Source organism: Solanum dulcamara, chromosome 3 (genome assembly GCF_947179165.1).
Source record: "Solanum dulcamara chromosome 3, daSolDulc1.2, whole genome shotgun sequence".
NCBI lineage: Eukaryota > Viridiplantae > Streptophyta > Magnoliopsida > Solanales > Solanaceae > Solanum > Solanum dulcamara.
This window is the reverse complement of record NC_077239.1, coordinates 49,108,848-49,129,843: the sequence shown is the minus strand read 5'-3', so window position 1 is coordinate 49,129,843 and position 20,996 is coordinate 49,108,848. Positions and strand designations below refer to the sequence as shown.

General features: G+C 33.2%; 1 protein-coding gene across 2 annotated transcripts; it reads right to left on the bottom strand.

Annotated features, from left to right (window-relative positions):
* Positions 1–600: 600 nt before the first annotated feature.
* LOC129882578 (auxilin-related protein 2) lies at positions 601–15,362 on the bottom strand. 2 transcript variants are annotated; one of them, XM_055956950.1, is made up of 9 exons: positions 14,567–15,362; positions 10,146–11,793; positions 9,883–10,021; positions 9,688–9,785; positions 9,469–9,534; positions 2,623–2,712; positions 1,941–2,117; positions 1,046–1,129; positions 601–768 (listed from the first exon to the last, which is right to left on the bottom strand). In XM_055956950.1, exons 1-8 carry the CDS (start codon positions 15,106–15,108, stop codon positions 1,091–1,093), a joined length of 2,799 nt encoding a protein of 932 aa, XP_055812925.1. In that variant the 5' UTR covers positions 15,109–15,362; the 3' UTR covers positions 601–768; positions 1,046–1,090. The 2 variants fall into 2 exon arrangements, with proteins under 2 accessions (XP_055812925.1, XP_055812924.1); XM_055956949.1 differs by having other exon boundaries at positions 601–1,129.
* Between the last annotated feature and the right edge of the window lie 5,634 nt (positions 15,363–20,996).

Below are 20,996 nucleotides of genomic sequence, written 5' to 3'. Positions count from 1 at the left end.
CTTCATTAAACCTCTATTATGTATTTTGTTAATTTGGTTAACAAATACATTCCTTTTGTTGAAAGTTTAGACAAAATTTCATCAATTTCTACAATATAATGTCACTAAGAGATTAGAATTTACAAAGCAACCTACAATTAGAGATTTCTTACGTCAAACTTGATACATTTACATTTTCAATTAATTTTAAATGCATGTTCCCATAGATTACACTTGTGTCGGTATGGTACAATTAGTCGTGAACTTATTTGTAAATTGTTAGTCTCATCAATTTTTAATTCATGAAGTAAGAAAATCAATTGAGATTTTAAATTTAACAAATATTTTGTTTTCATTTATAACGTAAAAAGTACCAAAAAATAATTTTATATATTTTTGTTTATAAAAAATGAAATCTAAATGTCAAATGTCACCATTTAGATATAACAGCATCTCACTAGCAATCAGCAGAGCCATGGAACCTTCTGACAAAAGGCTTCTACTATACAGAGGTCTCTGTACATTCTGAAGAACTTCGTAACGAAACATACGAGCTGATTTGAGCATAATATTTTAGCACCCGCAAAAGCAATCATCTTGAAAAAAATGGATCTTATAAAATCAATAAATGAAGTGATATCTTTTTTCCTCACGTAAAACAAAATTTTCACGTAAATGAATGAGAAATTACATAGGATTTTACATCTTGTATGATACTCTGCTATTACAATGCTCCTTCCATGTTGTATATGGCTAACAGCACTGACATCTCTTCCAAGCACAAAACAACTGCAGCATAACAGGAAAGGAACCAAAAAAGAATATTGAAGACAAATTGATCACATGCACTATAGAAGCACAACATGATTGGAAATAATACTACTCTACAACATGTTACCCACAAGTCTCTGGCATTGACATAAATTTACAGAAACACAGTGAAAATTCACTTCATCATCACTGCTAGAAAGACCATCTTTAGAAATCAACCAAACGCCTCATTCTGGGGAATGCCAGATATCAGAGGCATAGCAAAGACGAGCTTGTTTTAGGAAAATTTACCCACCTCTGAAAATCCCAAAAGGGAGCTAAAACTAATCAAATGCAGTATCTAGAAGAGTTCCTCAGAATTGAATTTGTTCCATGCTTCCTGAAAAATATAACTTGAGAATGAGCTAAAGAGAGTTATGTAACATAGGCAGAAAAAAGATATTACGATTATAATTTTTTCAAAAGTAAGTACAATAACTCAAGATATACAATTCAGGTAAAACGATGCACAAACCCTGCCCACTTAAAAATCAATAGATTGGAGAAAGAAGTGAGTAGTAAAAACATATGGATAATAACAACCCCCCAAACTATGGACTCTCAATAGGTCCACCCGGCTTACAGCAACAATAGAACAATACTCTTCATGCCTTACAAAGGAGCAGCTTTCTACCCAGTGTTCAGGGAAGCGTGAAGCGGAAAAAAGTGACAAGGCCCGGATTCACGCTTTAAGTGAAGCGTGAAGATTCATTGAAGTGACCAAAATAAATAAAGACAATATATATAAGCAAAATTTCAAATTAAAAACTCTAGATGTGTGAAAATCCTAGAGGAGAAGCAGACCAGTAGTCAAACTAAACTGGGTCTCTTGAAATAAAAGGTCACGGCTCTTTAAGACTTAAAAAAGAATTAAGCATCGCTTCCTTTGCTTCGTGCATCGTCACGCTTCAGCCTTCAAAGTGATCACTTCTCTTCACCTCCATCGCTTCTAGTAGGCGAAGCGTGACTGGCTCGCATCGCTTCGCGTCATTGCTTTAAGTGATGAAGCGTTCACTTTCTTGAACACCGTTTCTACCTCTGGTTTACAATAATGTTAAATCATGGCAGTTGACATGTCTTATCCAAGGAAAACACAAAAGAGAACAATTTATGACACAGATATTTAAGATGCATTGTTCACAGTTAAGTACCTTAAGTAAGTCAAAAACCTTCTCGGCAATATATTTTTGTTGAAGGTTGGCACCTTTTTGCTGCACCTTATCGGGATGAATACAAAGGGTTGCTTTTCTATATACTTTTTTGACAGAGGCACCCATAATCAAATCTGTCAAGGACACAGGCTGCCAGCCACATTCAGGCCAAAGCACCTGATGAAAAATAAAATGAGAGAAATTCACATCATAAGGAAAAATAAAAGTTGAAGTGACTTTGAGCAACATTACATTATTATTAGGAAGAGCAGAAAGTCTAGATATTTGAGGAAGTATAAGATAGTCAGCAAGTAGATCATAACCTAATCAAAACTAGATCAAAAATATTATGATTTTCCCTGAGATTTGAAATTGTAGTCTCTTTTGCTTGTGAATTTTCATTTTAGAAACTGGAAGTTCCATTTTCCTTTTTTACCCATGGTGTTTAAAGTGGGAGGACAGAGGGTACCTATGGGTACCTATCCCCAAGAAATATAGGCAGACTATGATTAGCAACCAAACAGAAAATAGACAGACTGAGCTGTTTGTGAGCTTTAACTTTGGCTCCTAGAATTTCTCTTTTAGAAGAAACACCAGTATTCCTTCAGGTGGCATAGGGTTTATTGGGAAGGGATTATTTTAAACGGAATATTCACAGATTATGTTTGGAAACCGAACGCACATATTGCAAAGTCGATAGAAGTGCACGCAGATTTCCCTCTTTTCCAGCAGCCCATCGCTTGATCTCAAAATCTAATGTTTCAGAAATTCTCTGCAACAATTAGTAAACCAATAAGATTAAGGAATAAACAGAAAAAGTCAAAGAAGCAAGGGATGATGATATCATGATACAAATATAACTTAAAAAGGAAAGAAGAGAAAGCAAGCTCATCTATAGCAATGCGAGTTCAACCATGAAACAAGCAACGCTTGGCTCATGTCTATTCACTAAAAATGTCACATGTATAAAGGCAAGGAATCATAGAGCAATATAAGTTTCCTAGCTTTAACCCTATGTATTCCGCACTTCAAACGACCGATAAAATATTCAGCACTTCAAACGGATGATAATATATTCAGCACTTCAAATGATCAATAAAATATTCAAACGACCATAAAAAATTCAGCACTTCAAACTAAATATTGTTGTACTCAATATATAAGTGTGGCTACTTTGGTTTCGCATATTAACACAATCAATCAACTATAACTCACTCCAAATTAGTTGAGTTAGCTACATGAATTATATGTGTTGATTCTTGCTCTATTTGTCTCTTCCATCCCAAACTAAAAATATTATAAGGCAATACATGAGTGGGCTTAATACAGCAACCAAATTCTCCAGATAGTCAGTTGCTGATTATAATGCCTGCATTACAAGGATTTTCAGTAATAGGTTCAACATTTGGTAATGAATAGTAGCTTAGTTGTTTAGTCACCTTACATGTACGTATTCTATAGAGGCTTTGAAACTGGTGTCTTACGCATGACATTAGCAAGGTAAACTACTTTGATTCTCAACTCGCAGGAAAACGGAACAAGAAAGTTGTACGTACCCTATGGCCCGAAAGAATATTAGAAAAAGAGCCTTTTGGAGAAGCTTTATGGGAGAGGCTAAGGAAATAGACCCATCAAATAGCAAAAAAGATGTGTAACCCTAGAACAAGTTCTCAGGAGTTCTCTAAAACTAAAAATCACCCCGTATCTCAGACTTATCCTTACACGATTGTCCAATCTTTAAACAGAAGAAAAAGACTCTTAACAAACACCATACATAAGCATAGCAACTATCCAAATGTTGGTATCACCTACATACATTATTTGCTTCCATTAAGTCTGTTCTTAGCTAGTCTTCATTGGTTTAGAGAGATTATAAGTCCTTGAAAGCAACTACTCACCATGTGATTTTAGGTTTACCTCCTCACCATGTTTATCTTTCCATATTCAATAATTATATTGTCACATAAAGCATGACAACTCATTTATTGAGAACATCTTTCTTTTATCCTTACTGTGCTACCTGCACCATCTATCAAATGCTCTTTTAATCTTGTCCAATTTTATATCCATATAGACATTTGATTTCCACAACATTCATTTTGTGGACAGCGTTATTAAAGGCTCATTTAAACCCTCAAGCATAGTGTGCTTCGTCTTAGCGGTTTGGTATATGTCAAGGTGCTAAGGCATGTGCACATTTAGTGATGGGTTCTGTCTTTAAGGGAACTACAATATATATATATATATAGCTTAATTATAGTTTTTCTATTCTCGTCTAAACAATTATTATTTGTGTTTACAATTGCATTTTCTTGCATGACATTTCTATTTTTCATTTTTTTCTTTATTGAGATTTTTTCCTCTCAAGTCCATGCTTCAATTGAGCTTTGTGCTTAAAGCTCAAACAAGCTCGGCCTTTCTTCGCACTTTTCAATGCATTTTCTTGCATGACATTTCTATTTTTCATTTTTTTCTTTATTGAGATTTTTTCCTCTCAAGTCCATGCTTCAATTGAGCTTTGTGCTTAAAGCTCAAACAAGCTCGGCCTTTCTTCGCACTTTTCAATGCATTTTCTTGCATGACATTTCTATTTTTCATTTTTTTCTTTATTGAGATTTTTTCCTCTCAAGTCCATGCTTCAATTGAGCTTTGTGCTTAAAGCTCAAACAAGCTCGGCCTTTCTTCGCACTTTTCAATTTTGACTACTATGTTTGTGGGTATGTTGAGCATTAAAGGCCCAATGCTCACTGTCTATAGCATATCTAGTTTCACCAACTGTTGAATTGAACTGGCCTTTCAATTGTCAAATATCTCCATATCATAGATAGTACTATTTAACATTCCATTTTGGGGAAGTAATTTCATTAAATGGCATCAACGCACTATTTAACATTCCAACAACGCAGTCATCCTATTTCAATTCAATGTGATACATCTTCAACTATTAAGCCATTCTTTTGCAACTCCTTGAGCCTAGAAAGTTGAAGTGTCTATTAGTTACTACAATCATATATGGTGTCATTTCACACATTCAAACTTATGTGCAACTTGTGCAAAGTTTGAGGCAGTTTTCGATGAGATGGTTAAATTGAAAATAGAGGGATGCAAAATCATCTCATGTCTTGGTCATATTAAGAATGAACTACTGACATAATATCAAAAACTAGTCATTGAAAAATAACTCTAATACAATTCTTGATAAGAACAAAATTTTAAAAGAATAAGGAAATCAAGAAAATGACAAAAATGGCCCCTTATGTTTGAGGGTAGGTTCAAAATGGTCATTAAATTTACTCCTAAGCAGTTTTGTCCTTAAGTTTGGTCATCATCAAATATTTAACAAACTCAAGTTTTTAGATTGAAGTTGTTAGATTTAATAGGAATTGTGGAAAAAATGATGTAACATGAACTCAAATTTGAGGTATAGTTTTTTTTTTTTGAGATAACAAAAACACACCTGAACTATCCCGCTTTTTTGAGTTTCATACCTAAAATATCACTTATTATTTTGAGAAACACACCTCTTTCTTTTATTCCACTCTCATCATTGTGTGTACTACACTCTCTTTTATTTAAAAAACTGTCACATCACACTCCACATGGACAAAACATTCCACCTTAACAAAAATTAAATAAATTATTAGAATTAATTAAAATTAAAAATTAAAGTATTATTATCTCCCGCCCCAAAAAAATTATAAAATAAAATATCAAATATTTTTCTTACCTCACTCCACCTCTTTCTCTCACCATACCCTGCCCCCCCCCCCCAATTTTTTAGTTTTATTTTTATTTATTAAATTTTTTTAAAATTTTTTTACTTCATCTCCCCCTTCAAATAATAATTTAGATGTTTTTATTTATTTTTTAAAAAAATATTCTACCCTACCCCACCTAACCCTCCGCTTTCAATTTTTTTCTCGTTTTGTGTTAGAAATAAGGGTGGGCATGGTATGGTATGGTACAATATTTGAAACTTCGGTATGGTAATTTCGGTATTCGATTTTCAAATTATTATACCATTACCATATCAATTCAATTCGGTATGGTTCGGTATTTTGACGTTCGATTTCGGTATTTTGCGGTATGGTAAATTGGTAATCATAATTTGTTCAACTTCGACTATAGTATATAATAGATTATTATGACTTCGACAATTTTAAAAAAAGATTTCAATTGTATCATACTAACACATTACACATAGAGAAATATATATATTCAAAAGAAAGTACAAACAACTCCTTTGTTTAATCAATTACATTTAAAATACATTTCAATCAAAATAGAGTAGTCAAAGTTTTAACTTCTAAACATTTATTTTATACTAATACTAGGTTTCATGTGTTAGTATTTTAATAATATATATATGTTATTTATGTAACTATATACTTCGGTATTTCGGTATGTTATTTCTAAATACCAAATACCGTACTGAATACCAAAAAAAATGTATATCATATACCATACCAACTACCATAATATCAAAACCAAGGTATCAAAAATTTCGATATGGTATGGTAATTCAGTGTATACTATATACCATACCATGCCCACCCCTAGTTAGAAATATACATATGATTTTAGGAAAGTATTTTTCACTTGCCGCAAGACTTCTTAATATAAATTTTTTATTTCTGTTATATTCGGTACACAAGTAGGAAAAAATATTTTCGTAAAAATACATGTACATATCTAACTCAAATTGAGAAAAATATAAAAAAAAGGGTGAAAATCATTTTCACCCCCCCCCCCCAACTTTGCTTTTAAAATCAAACTCCCTCCTCAACTTTGAACAATAATCAAACTCCCCCCTTTATCCCATGCATTGTCCATTTTACCCTTGTTATATCACATCTATTTAATATCTCTTTATATTATATATAATTTACTTTTTAACATAGATATTTATAATTTTTTCTTTAAGTTCTTTAACATTATAAGTAGAATAATATTTTTCAGAATTTATCACAAAATTTAATATTATTCTTATGAACGTTACTTCAATATAATATGCATTATATGTATGTATACATATTTTTTCTCTACTATTTTACTCAACGCGTTTCATATTACTTGACTTTTCTTGATATATATGACACTCCTTAAAAAATTAATTAGAGGTGTATTTTACTAAACTAACATTATTAATAATATTTTAAAACCTTAAATTTGACTATTACTGCTTTATGCAGTTATTTCATACTAAGGGTGGAAAAAAAAGATATTAAAATTTTCTTAAATTTCATAAATTAGACAAGTAAATTAAGACAACTATTTTTAGAATGAGAGTCAAGTAATATAAATGGCGGTGGGTATTCTCTTCTATATAAACAAAGAAACAAGTTTTGATTGACATTGATGGAGTATTACATAAATTATAATCTAAAATAATTTAAAATCTAAATAATACAATCTTTAAAAATTTGTCCTTCATTAAATTAATTATTTGTATTTCCTACATTGAAATATATTTGTATAGTTATTATTCTCTGCTATTTTCACTTGTATAAATAAATATTAGAGTTTTGATTATTATTAATAAAATTATTTTTCTCATTATGCTAATATACTTCATTATAGAACATCATTAACTTATATACTTAATTAGTATTTTTCACTTTTTTGTCCAAAAAATAATGTTTATGCTTTTATGAAAACTTTGTTACATTAAATAAAAAAATAAAAATATCATGATTTCTAAAGAAGTAAAAAAAATTGATAATGAAAGGGTATAATAGGTATTTTAAAAATTTAATTAGGATAAAGGGGAAAGTTTGATTATTGTTCAAAGTAGAGAGGGGAGTTTGATTTTAAAAGCAAAATTGGGGGTGAAAATATATGTAAATTAAGAGCGGAGTGTTAGATGGGGTGGGTATAATTTTATTTTAAAAAAAATAAAAATAATAACATTTTTTAGGAAGGAGTGGGGGAGGGGGTGAAGTATGATTTTTTCTAAAAAAATATTTTATAAAAGAAATTTTAAAAATTTTAAAAAAATTAAAGGACAGGAATTGGGGGGGGGGGGTAGAGTGCACGATCAAAATATTTTAAATTTTATTTTTAGAAAATAATAATTTTGGAGATAGAAATACTTTAGTCTTTAACTTTTAACTGATATTAATAGTTTATTTATTTTTTGTCAAGGTAAAATATTTTATCCATATGACAAGGTTTTTAAAAAAAATAGAGATAGTGTATTACACACACTATTGAGGTGTGTTTCTCAAACTAATAAGTGATAGTTTAAGTATGAAACTCACACTTTCAATAGTTTAGGTATGAAACTCAAAAAAATGAGATAGTTTAGGTGTGTATTTGACACTTATCTTTTTTTATTTGTCTATTTCTAGAGTATGGTGCAACTTTTTTAGGTGCATTTTCTGCTGCTTTACATCTATTTTTTGGTATGATACAAATTTTTGTGTTCTCGTTTCTGAGATTTGACAGGACTTGCCCAATATTTCTAGTTAAATATATTTTCATACAACAACATACCCAGTGTAATCCCACAAGTAGGGTCTAAGGAGGATAGAATGTACGGAGACCTTACCTCTACCTTTGCGGGAAAGAGAGGTTGTTTCCGATAGACCATGGACTCAAAAGAAATATAACTGATGCTGGAAATTAAGAAAGAAAAAGAGACAACAAAGTAGCAAATGTACAAAACAAGTGTAGCAACAGATATTATCATATCAATACACATTGGGGGAAAATATTATATAAAAATACAACTTGATAATTGTAACAAGAAAATGAACTTTAATTTTGATTTAATCATTTAAATGTATGATTGAGATCTCATTAAAAGGAAATGAGTTGTTATACGTAGTAACCAATCGAATTGTTTTACAATTAGAAATTAATGAGGGATATACTTGGTAAATATGTACTCTGGTAGGAATATTTTTTTCTTTGAAAAAGTAATTTTTTGCTTCTGCTTTTTTCAAGAAATAAGATTGTTTAGCTTCTTCCCAACCGCAAAAAAAACTATTTTTGCTTCTACTTAAAAGTGCTTTACTTATTGGTCGAACACCTCAAATTTCCCCAAAAAAGGTGTTTTTGGCCTCCAAACCAATTGGCGAAACAGGCTCCATGTCACGATGTAGTCAGACTCGCTTGAGAAGCGTTTAAACCTTGAAATTAGGTGCAAAATATACTAACCGCTTTGCCTCGCTTGGGCAGCATTTTAGTAGGCACCTAGGTAGTACGGCCCTTGCCTCATTGCTCTATCTTGAAGAGAGCAGCACCAAACAATAAATTTTTCAACTAGTTGTAACTTCTTCAATTACTTTATTCATATAATTGTTGTTTCATTTTTTAGCAATTATTTTCCAACTACAAATTTCTTGTGTGTTTTCTTTGTTAAAGCACGTACTTTATTTGTGCTTTGGGGTTAAAGTCCCATCCCCAGTGCATCTTACAATTTTTGCCTTTGATAATACTGCAATGGGAGGCAGAGCGAGTATATCAACTGCAACCAAATTCCTAATTACAGATTTTGCAAGTTATTTATCAAAACAAAACTTACATGTCTTTCTTCCTGCTCTCTCTGCACTTGAAGGTCACGCTGATTCTTCTCAGCCAAAGCTTTAGCCTGAGCATATACATAACAACTATGAAGAAATACATAGAACCTACTGTGCAAACAGCCAAACACTAATATACTAAATGCTAAAAGCTGTAATCAGAATGTTGTACTGAATATCCAATGACCGGAAGGAAAGATATCATTTGTCAGGATGCATACCGCACGTTCCTGAGTACGTTGATGGCGTTCTAGTCTTGCTCTTCTTCTTTCTTCAGTTTCTCCTTCAACATCTTGGAACTCTCCAGATGATGCAGAAGCTGGCGAAGTTCAACAGTACACAGTAAAGCCACGAGAAACAACTTAAAACCAAATCAGATGCACAATGTTAGATCATGAAGACACAAAAGAAAGTACCTCTGAAAATAGAAGAAAGATCATCCACGAAACTAGTCGTAGAAGATGCTTTCCTCATGTTGGAGGAGGCTACACCAGCTGTTGATTTTGGCCATTCAGATCCTGCCTTATTCTGAAACTGTGGATCAAATATGTTGTCCTAAAATGGAAACGAACAAAGTAAAAGGTCAGCAAGCATGATCGACAAATATTTATCATTACTTATCAAAAACAGTACTGTAGTAAGAACAATATGCTATATCTTAATGGTGTTCGCTACTCACAGGAGTACTTGTTCTCATCTTTGGAGCACTACTGGCTCTACCCATACTAAAAAAGGATTCAAGATCATTATCATTCCTTTGTTGGTTCATCCTTGCAGAAGCAGCTGCCCTTTCTCGAGCTTCTGCAGCTGCCCTTTCTACTGCTGCTCGTTCTGCTCGCCTTCGTGCCTCAGCCTCGGCCTTCGCAGCAGAAGCTTTTTCACGTGCTTCTTTTTCCCTTGCTTCTGCAGCTGCTTTTTCAGCTCTTTCTTTAGCTTCTGCTGCAGCTCTTTCACGAGCTTCTGCTTGTGCTCTCTGAACTGCAGCCTTTTCAGCCCGTCCTCGAGCTTCAGCTGCAGCCTTCTCCACAGCAGCTCTTTCTGCTTTTAAACGGGTTTCAGCAGCAGCTCTGTCACGTGCCCCAGCTGCTGCTCTTTCACGTGCTTCCCTAGTAGCCCTTTCTACTGCTTGCCTAGCCCTTTCTTTTTCAAGCTCCCTGGCTCTCTGCCTTTCTCTCTCAAGCTTCCTTTGTGCTCTTTCTTCCTCTTCCTTCTCCCACTGTCTCCTCTCATTTTCTAGTCTCTCCTGGTTTTCTCGAAACTCTCTTTCTTGCACTTCATTTATTGCTTGTTCATCCCTTTCCAGATGTACTGCTTCCTTACTCTTAGCAGACTTTGCATATTCTCTTTCTCGAACTTCCTTAGCATGTCTAAATTTGGCCTCAGCTCTATCCATAACCTCCTTCATTGCAGCTGCTGATGCAGCAGCTACAGAGTTTCCATTCATCTCTTCACCAGAAAGAGCATCGGCATTTTCATCAATACTACTCTTAGACCAACCCCTGGCAAAATCCTCAAGTTCATCCAACTGTGAGACTGGAGGGCTTTTAATTGCAGGACGAACCGGCTTAGGACTTTGAGAATACTGGTAGTGATTAGGGGAAGAGGAGTACACCTCACCCTTCCTGGCATTAGAAGCGGAAAAACTTGCCTCTGACTTTGAACTGCGCCGTGGTATTGGAGGCGGTGGTCGCGACGGAGGTGGAGCACTTGTAGGTTGTGTAAAAAGAGGAATCTCTGATACAGTAAGCCATATATCATCAGAAGACTGTACTTGATCCTCTGATCTTGGGGATATATCCACTTGGAAGTTTGTTTCGTGAAGATCATTATCTGCATATGGAGGAGCAGCTTCACCCAAAGATGTCAGAGGATCTTCTGATGGCATGTTAAAATGGGGAGACTCTTGAAAACTATCCCCAGGCACTTTTTTCTGTGAGTGACTTTCAGAATATCTAAATGGCGGTGTCTCAATATTTTCTCTTGAAGTAGAGTTATGTGCATCACTCCTTCCTGCTCCCACCTTTAAGGGGCTCCTGTCCTTCCCTCCTGTCTTCTTCTCAGGGGAAAGTGGACGAACAGGCTTATTAAAACCACTAAGTGGATCTAGATCATCAAACACCCCTCCACTAAATGATGATGCACCAGTTTTTGCCGTTCCAGATTTACTAAGCTTACCAATCTCTTCTAGTGGATCTGAAAACTCTCCGGGAGAAGAATTTGCTGGCACGGAGGTTGACTCTAGCACGACAAAAGGGTCATCCAGCATACTAGAGCTTTCATTTGAATCTCCAGCTGGATTGGAGGGATAAGTTGAATCTGTAAATGACCTGTGGTAAAAGCACAGCTTTTATCATAACCGAATCAAAATGTAATACAACAGAGTTGCAGCAATATATTTCCTGCATTAGGAGTACATATGATTTAATCTAATCAGCGACTCTAATTAGCAAATGATATGCAAATATTAAATTTTCTCCACATGCCAAATACAGTTTATTAATTGTGGTCCAGTTTGGCAACCTCCCTACTCTTGTTTTCATCTTACACATACCACTTACATTGAACAATTGAATCGTCAGATTCCAGCTCACTCTGGTAACATTTAAGAGAAGCATGGACAATGAAAATCTAATTGATTAAATGAAGAAACATCTTTTGAACAAGACATCCAAGCTACTAAATGGATACAGTTGAACCACTAATTGTCCCGGCTGACAGGACTTCAACACCTCCACGAAAGAAATTGCATTTTTGCACTTATCTGTTGGAGGTGACTAGAGTAGGCAATTTCAGCCCATATTTATAAAATCAGCCCATTTATCCACATTTTAGTAAGTTGGATCACTTATATTTCAATTGGGTAAATATGGGCTTCCGTCTATTTTTAACTCGTACAAATATGGACAGATATGGATATCCATATTTTACTAGAAAACCAACTCAAAAATTTCATTCTGATGTCCATATGTTGTTTGCATATACAAGATGATACAATAACCTTACATTACGAAGAATATACTTCATTACGAAAAGAATTTCCATACTTCTCCTTGTAATTTTTCACAATTCCCCTCGGAGGAAAAGATCAATTTGCTCTTTTCCTATTCTGATTTTCTGTTGAACATTGTATTACAAAAAAAAAACATTTTTTTCTTACCGCCTACCTCCTCCCTTCTCTAGTTGCCAAACGAAGCAAACTCTAAATAATGAAATCACTTCAACTTATAATATCAACAAGCATATAATCATCCCCTAAATGCCTTTTATTGTTAGCCTATCAGTAATTCCCGCCAAAGCTATATTTGTATTGATAAGGTTTTTCTAATTACCCCACTTTCTTATTAAATTAAACACTATAAAGTAAGTATTGAATAGAGTCAATAACATTTTTGTTCTATCAATTATTGATATATCCTAATTTTAATCCCTATGATATCTGGCGGAACACAATTAAAAACTTTCTTGAAGGATTTAAAAAGTTTTAAAGAGCTCATATGTTATTTTCACTTTTATTAGATTCTTGGAACTTTATTCCTTATTGATAAAATTCAAAGAAATAATTTCCAATCCAAACACATAAAATTAAATGGGAAAAGAAACACCATAAATTTAAAGAAGAGCAATTTTATTGTGCCTTAATAACATACAAACTTGAATTGATCATAGATGCAATACAAATTTCGAGTTCTTCTGCTATTTACAAATTTTCAAGAACTTCTACTATTACAAAACTTCAAGAACATGTACTAATCCACTAAAGAGGGAAAGAGAAACAAAAAAAAGTAATGTATTTAGTTCCAACATAATCCGTTTTACAAGATTTGCAACGAAACTATTAAAGCTTCAAAATTAACAATGTGAAAACTGCAAAAAAAATAAAAAAAAATAAATGGTGCAATTAGTGATTTAGTTCTATCAGAGTAACAACATAATACTCAAAAATATGAAACATGAAAAAGAAAAGAAAGAAAGTTTTTGGCTTTAGGAGAGTAACGTGAGTTAGGACCAATGGGTGGATAGTAATCCAATCCATTTTAGCTCAATTCATTTTCAATCTGCCCAAATCTGATCAAATCCGCTCATTTGTCACCACTAGAGGTGACAATATTTCACCCAACCAACATTTGGAAAATCAGAAGCAATACCCCGATAAATGGAAATTACTCCATATATTAGCAAAGATGTTTATGAAGATCTCAATTTTCAAAGACTATTAATTTGATAGCGATTCAAAATTTTCATATGGCCAACCTATTCTTCATATTAAATGCGACAAGGTTACCATGTTAGCCCTCTAAAGAAGTATTTATACCCTTAAAGTGGTACGCATGTCCACCAGAGAAAGCAGATGAGCTAATCATGTTCTCAATCTTAAGCAGTACCCAAATTTGACCCTTTTGTATGAATGTACAGAAGTAAAAGTATTCAGACTTCAACCCCAAAACCCTCTCCATACCCACAAAACAAAGGGGCAATAAGTAGATAAGATATAGAACCATTTTCGAACTGCCAATCATAATATGTAAGCAGTATACACACAATCGTCATTACATAATCAATACTCTCTAACACATGTTTATCTATGCAAATGCTTAGCTGCATCACTTGAATTAGGAAAAACCTTAAATACAGACAAGCAAACTGTTACCAGAAACAATTCCTCAAATAAAGGTATTATGTAAGCCAGAATGAACATATTGCTAATAACATTTAATAGCTCAAGTAATTCAGCAACACATTTAATAACTCTGAGGAGTGTACAAGTTCTCCTACACATTAATTCGTAAATGAGCTCATATAGCTTTCAAATTCTATGATATCCAGAGATAAATTCAAATAATCAAATTCTGAACCACTGATCTCCAGCCAAGTAAGATTTTCATAAGACGTGCTTGTGAATGTTTTTCTTGCCAAATATTAGGAACTCAATGAAATTCAGTTTTGTTAATGACCTGGCCAGCCGCCATGCTGCTCCACTTGAATACAAAACTTAGGTACAACGGCAAGATCACGTTTGTTATTAATTTCTAATTACACAAAATATAGCTAAAACTATACAATCTGATATGGACGGAGCTCGGAAAGATATGAAAAAAATACCTGCTACTGGTGCCAGGACTGCCACTTCCAAAGCCAGCTAGTAAATCATCGAACTCTCTGGAACCATCACTACTCTTTGGTTCTGCCACCTTCTCATTCCTCCCCAAATTCCCCAACAGATCATCAAAATGACTCTTATTATGGCTTTGCTGGGGCGGGGAAGTCATTGTAGCAAAAACGTCGTCCTCAAATCTCAGGGTAGATGAAGAAGATACTGATTTGCTCTTTACTCCAGGTAATCCGTCGAATATATCATCGTCGTACACTGGTTTGTCATAGACAGGGAAGGAGGAGGTCTTGATGTTGTCATCATTGTTCTTGCCGGATATGAAAATAGAATCGTAATTGAAATCGTTGATGGAGGCAGAGTTATTGCTATTTGCACTAGTATTGGTGAATTTAGAAGGGCCACCGAAGACATCGTTGAATAGCATACCATCAGGATCAGAAGAAGAGGCTGATCGGACGTCAGATCTCATTGGTGCAGATTTTCCTGCGGATCGAAAACCCAAGTTTCTAGCTAACACATCGAAGTCATCCATTGGGAAATATAGATCTGACCCACAACTGCCCTTGAAAACAGGGCAATTGCCACCGGATGGATCTGCAAATTGGAATCAATCAAATTGCTTTAAGTGGTTAGGGTTCTATCTTTCTTGCTGCTTCTTGCTATGGCTATGGCTCTTCCTCCACCTCCGCCCTGTGGTTTCCTTTTTCCTCTCTCTCCTCTTTCATTTCTTTTTTTTATTTATTTCATTCATTTGAATTGATTGGCTCCCTTTTAGTGGAAACACCCTTCTTCTTTCCTAAAATTTATATTCTCTCCCAAATACGATTATTTTTTATCAATTTTTTTACTTGTCGGGAGTATCCCTCTAAATGAATTTTATCATGTGCAATTCAAATTTTATTATTAGAATTTTAATATAAATATCAAATATAGGGTAGAAAATAAAAAATCATACATTTTTTTGCTTTTTCTTTGATTTTGTTTATTTATATTAAGGTAAAAATTGTAAAGTTGGTTGTTATTCAAACTTCCCGTTTATGTTAGGGAGAAGATTTGATTTTCACCTGATAATCTCCTTTCTCATTTCCCTTTTTGCTACTCCAATGTAATGAAAAAAAAAATTAAAAAAAATATAGTTGCCTTCAATTTAAAATCAAATCAAATCGTTGCAATGATTAATACAATATATGAACAATGCGTGTGAACGATTCATTTTAACTCCAACATTTAAATTTTTCTAAAAGGATTTAAATTTATCACTCATTATTATCAAATAATAGTTAAAGAAATGATATTTTACGATCATTCAATTTAAAATCTTAAATTTCATTAATTAGTTACTGAAGAATTAAAGATTTATTTATCTCATTATGCTTTCTTATTCCTATAAAGATTAGGAATGGGCCTTACTCAACAACGACATAAACTTCACTTGATGAGAAAAGAAATCACAAAAAGAAGGAAAATGATTTAGCTTATTTTAAAATTGTAAACATCTAGGTGGATAATATTTATATGTTATTCACGCTCAGAATTATAAGTACTCGATGTAACATTACTCCATAAGCATTAGATTTAAGTCTTGAATCCACCTATTCAAAGTAGTGTTACAAACTTAGATTTTCTTAATTTGAATAACTTTAAAATTGAAATATTAAATATTTTATAATTAGTGAAGAATTGTACACAATATTAATATTACTAATTACTTAAATTTTGTTTTTGATTTTAGTTGTAGTTAAAGTAAAATTATCTTTTTAATCAAGAGTAGAAAATGATTTGCTCAATTGGAGCTCCTTTTTTTAAATTATTCTGAATACTATAAATACATATTTAGGATGACTCAATAAATATGATGGTCCAAAGTAAAATTTTAATGTGAAATCTTAAGCTTTTTGTTAACACAAATAAAAAGAATCATATATAATTTTGTTTGAAAAATCTAATTTATTTAGCCTTTTTAACATAGAAAATGTTTAAAAAATTTATAATTGATTTTTCATAATGTTTTTTTTTCAATTTATAATATATCTATTTCATTTAATCTTTCTTTAGAAATAATTTCTAATTTAGGAGGTTTATTGCTTGGCAAATTCTTTTATCAAGTGTACGAGATTGTGATAGAGTTCCAATCCTTCTCTTTCTTTTTCGAGTTTTGAATAACTAAATTCATATTTTTGATTGATATATTTATACCAAACACCTATCAAACTTCATCCAACCAGCAACCAAGGCTAACATGGCCAATAACATGGGTATACAACCCAACACACTAGTGTGCAAGCCTTTATGAATATAATACTTGGACGGAATAAAGCCCCTCAAAATTTATATACAGCAAAACAACAAACCTTTGTGACTCTAGCAACCTTTGAAAGAAAGGAGTCAACCAATCAACTGGATAGGCGGTTGTGTTGTTCAGTAGGTTTGTTTGGTCGTCGCTCAGGATCTACAAACATGAATGCAACGCCCCAGACAAGGGGTGTCAATACAAAATAATGTATCGGACATGTAAGAAAATTTGAAAGCTAAAATTGAAGTATAAGGAAAGAATAAAAAAGGCAGGGTGAAACACAATTATAATACATTATTTTCCTACAATAAGACAATATAAATACATAAGAAACAATAATCTGACATGGCCCCATAAGCCCGGCAGCTACAAACATCACATAATCACTTTAAATCCCAGCGAGTGTAATAGTCGCTAAATACTCATATTAGCCCCCTACTTGGATCCCAATGATAATTTGATCTGAACTGTCCGAATGTATATGTACCATGAATCAATGCAAATTTGAGGCTCTATGATACAATACTTATATGTTATCCCATAGGTATAACCTACTCATCTCGTAGGTACAACCTACCCACCCTGTAGGCACAATCTATCCAGCGCATAGACACGATCTACCTAGTCCATATGCACGGTATAACAATCAATTTGTAGGCTTAAGAACCTTGTAGTGTTATTGTCTGCTGAGGCCAAACAAACTCATAGAGGGTAGCCGGACGATAAAACATCACAGCAATAACAAGTAATCATAATTGTTCTAAATACAATCATAATATGTTTTTCTAGGCCACTAAGCAAGAGTAGAGTGTTGTTGATAGATATTATATCATATTGTGGTAACCAACCCAATAGGATAAGCTATAAGTCTAATAATGACAATATACCATCCATACCAAGCTTAGACCATTAGGATCGTGCCAGAAGGGAAATTAAAGTTTTTTCATACTTTTCAACCAAAACTCCAAAGGTGTTTCTATGAATCTTGACCAATCAAAAGTAACACAACAATGTGAAAACCAACACGACTGCAAGAATAAGTCATAACTAATCGATAAGGAGTTAATGCTACACTAGTGACCAACCAAGTCCAAAGTATAAAATGAGGCCAATAACAAAAATAAACAGCATCTAAATCCAATAAAGATATTTCAACAACATCTTAAAGGAACGGCGGGCTCCCGTGGCAACATAACAAGGTGTATTTCACGTCGTTCAATTCCACAACTATCGTATGCGGCTCTAATAAGAATCACACTGACCCCCCCCCCCTTCATTCTCTTAACATACCTTAAAACCATCAATACACAATAATAATAGCCAAACTAAGTAAGATAACAGAGCTTTCCACAACCATAATATCAAAAACACCACTCTATGCCTTGAAAATCTATAAAAATGATACTACGATATGGAACTACGAGGGAGGGTGGTAAGAAGTAGATTACCTCAACCAAAATTTTGAAATATAAATATGAAAAATATGTCTCCTTGCTGCATCAATAAATTAATCCTAACTTGACAAGAAAATTATACCACGATAATGAGCTTGCGATGAAGAGTAATTTTTGTTAAAGTTTTGAGTTTAGAAACTTGAAATCCATGAAGGATTAATATATATATATATATATATATATATATATATATATATATCATATCCAATTTAGGGTCTTGGGGAACCCGCATCAATGTACATACATGCACAGTTTCATGAAAATGTAAATATCTCTCTATTTTAAGGACGTATGGACGAAGGAATTGAAGGAGCAACTAAAAGATTTGTTAGATAAGCGCTTCATCAGATTGAGTGTGTTGTCGTGGGGTGCACCAATATTATTTGTACTGAAGAAAGATGGTTCATTGTGCATGTGTATAGACTACCGATAGCTCAATAAGGCTACTATAAAAAATAAATATCCAGTACCAATGATTGATGAATTGTTTGACCAGCTACAAGGTGCCTAATTTTTCTCAAAAATTAATTTACATTCAGGGTGTCATTAGGTGTGTGTTAGGGAGATTAATATTCCAAGGATAGCTTTCACGGCCAGATATTGTTATTTTGAGTTTTTGTGATGTCTTTCGGATTGACAAATGCCCCCAACAATATTTATGAACCTAATGAATAACATATTCAGACCATTCTTAGACTTGTTCGTGATTATGTTTGTTGATGATATCCTCGTACATTCACAATTAGTGTAACATCCCTAAAAAAAATGTCCACAAAATACCTTAAGAATATCTTGGAAATAGGCCGCTCATGTAACACATTATCCTTAATCATTTTGGAAAATCTGAGTTCAAAATATCTAATAGGGGGTCAAAACCTGCAGGAAAATGGTCTTGGTGGATTTTTAGGACTTGTAGATTGGAAGAAAGATTTTTGAAGAATCCACAAAATAGTGTGGTCTGCGACAGTTTTCTGGCCAAGTTGATAGCGACAGGTCCACGTCGTGGACCTGGGAAGGTCTTCCAGCCGAATTGTGTTTTTAGGGGTGTTTTAGACTTTTCTCAAATTATTAATTAATAAATCTTGAAGTTTTTAGAACCTAATTCAACTCTATAAATTAACCTAAACCTCTAATTCTATTTATTCTTCTACAATTCATCTATCAAATATTTCTCTCTACAAAAAAGGGCTCTCAAGAGTTTCTATTGAAGACTTCAAGCAAATTCACTCAATTTCTCTATCAGAATTCTGAAGTTCTTCCAAATTAATTGGTGTTCTCACTCAAGGTATGTGGGTATTGATTCATGGATCCTTTCATCCATGAAGCCCAATCAATTTCTCAAGATTTTCTATTAAATTAAAGTATGGTATTTTATGAGTTTTGTGATCTCTATTCCAATTGCATGAATTTTGATTTAAAATATGATAATGAGTCTATTTTGATATAAATTGATGGTTATTGAATTAAATTGAAGAGTTTTTTCATAAATTCTCCTATTTTGATTTCTAGGATTAATGATGTAAATTATGAGTTTTTGATTTATACTTCTAAAGGATATTATCTATATGAATTATATACGAGCTGATATAAAGTTTATGATCATGCATATCTTCAAGTAAATTTCATGATTTTCAAGTAAATTGATCATGCATTCATGTCATACCCTAATTTCAAGTTCAAGCTATGGTCATGAATTTTCGAAGTATGAATTATGACCATGTATTTTAATTATAATCATAAATTATAAGTATGTTTCAAATTATGTTTTTTCATGAAAGTTATGAAGTAAGGCGACTTAAGGCCTAACAATATGAATTATGCAAATATGATTATAATGATGAAAGGGCAAATTCTCACATTACAAGTATATTATGAAAATAAACTACTCTATGATTTTAAACCTATTATCATGACTATGATATATAAAATTATGATCTTATGTTATGTATGTATTTTGTGGAATTTGACTTAGCACCGAATGTGGACTTGAGGTGGGGTTGGAAGCAAGGTGTCCTTATATAAAGTCTTTGATCTCATAACTACGTGCCATCGTAGGATTGGCTTTATGGCCTAGCTAGTGGATCCACAAATAACACATGTTCATGATTAGGAGTCTACCTTGGCAAAGTAGCCTCCTCCTTCTCGATGTGGGGATCATCGGATTCCATGTTATAGCTCGCATGGTCTTATTGTCGGTTATGGTTCCTATCCCACATATGTATGATCTTTTAAGTATGTTATGATTTTGAACTTATTCTTTTAAATGCTTTGGTCAATTATGATTTTCTCATGACTTTATGTATTCCAATTTATCATGTGTTTTACTTGACCTTTGCATTCCATGATTTACGTTGCATGTCATGCCCTCATACTTAGTACATTCCAACGTACTAATGCATACTTTGTGCCTACATTGTCTCATAATGTAGGGGTTGAGTTTGAAGATCCTAATCATCCATGTAATTAGTAGGCGTTCCTATCCGAAGGTGTTATGGTGAGTCCTTATTAACCAAGGACTAGTTTCAACTTGGTTACTATTTCCTTTTCAAAAGACTTTTATTTGCCTTGTATATTGAGGGTGAGCTAAGGACCTGTCTTAGCCCCCATTTATACTCATGTTTAGAGACATCTAGTTGGACATATGTTTGAGTCTATGTTTTCATAAGACATTTT

What these genes read in the sequence shown, in the direction of transcription:
- LOC129882578 (XM_055956949.1), bottom strand. Translation starts at nt 15,108, where the DNA reads ATGGATGACTTCGATGTGTTAGCTAGAAACTTGGGTTTTCGATCCGCA. An exon ending in TTCTATCGACTTTGCAATAT is followed by an intron (nt 2,118 to 2,622) that starts GTGCGTTCGGTT and finishes ATTTTTCATCAG; the next exon opens with GTGCTTTGGCCTGAATGTGG. An exon ending in AGGTTTTTGACTTACTTAAG is followed by an intron (nt 1,130 to 1,940) that starts GTACTTAACTGT and finishes TATATTTTTCAG; the next exon opens with GAAGCATGGAACAAATTCAA.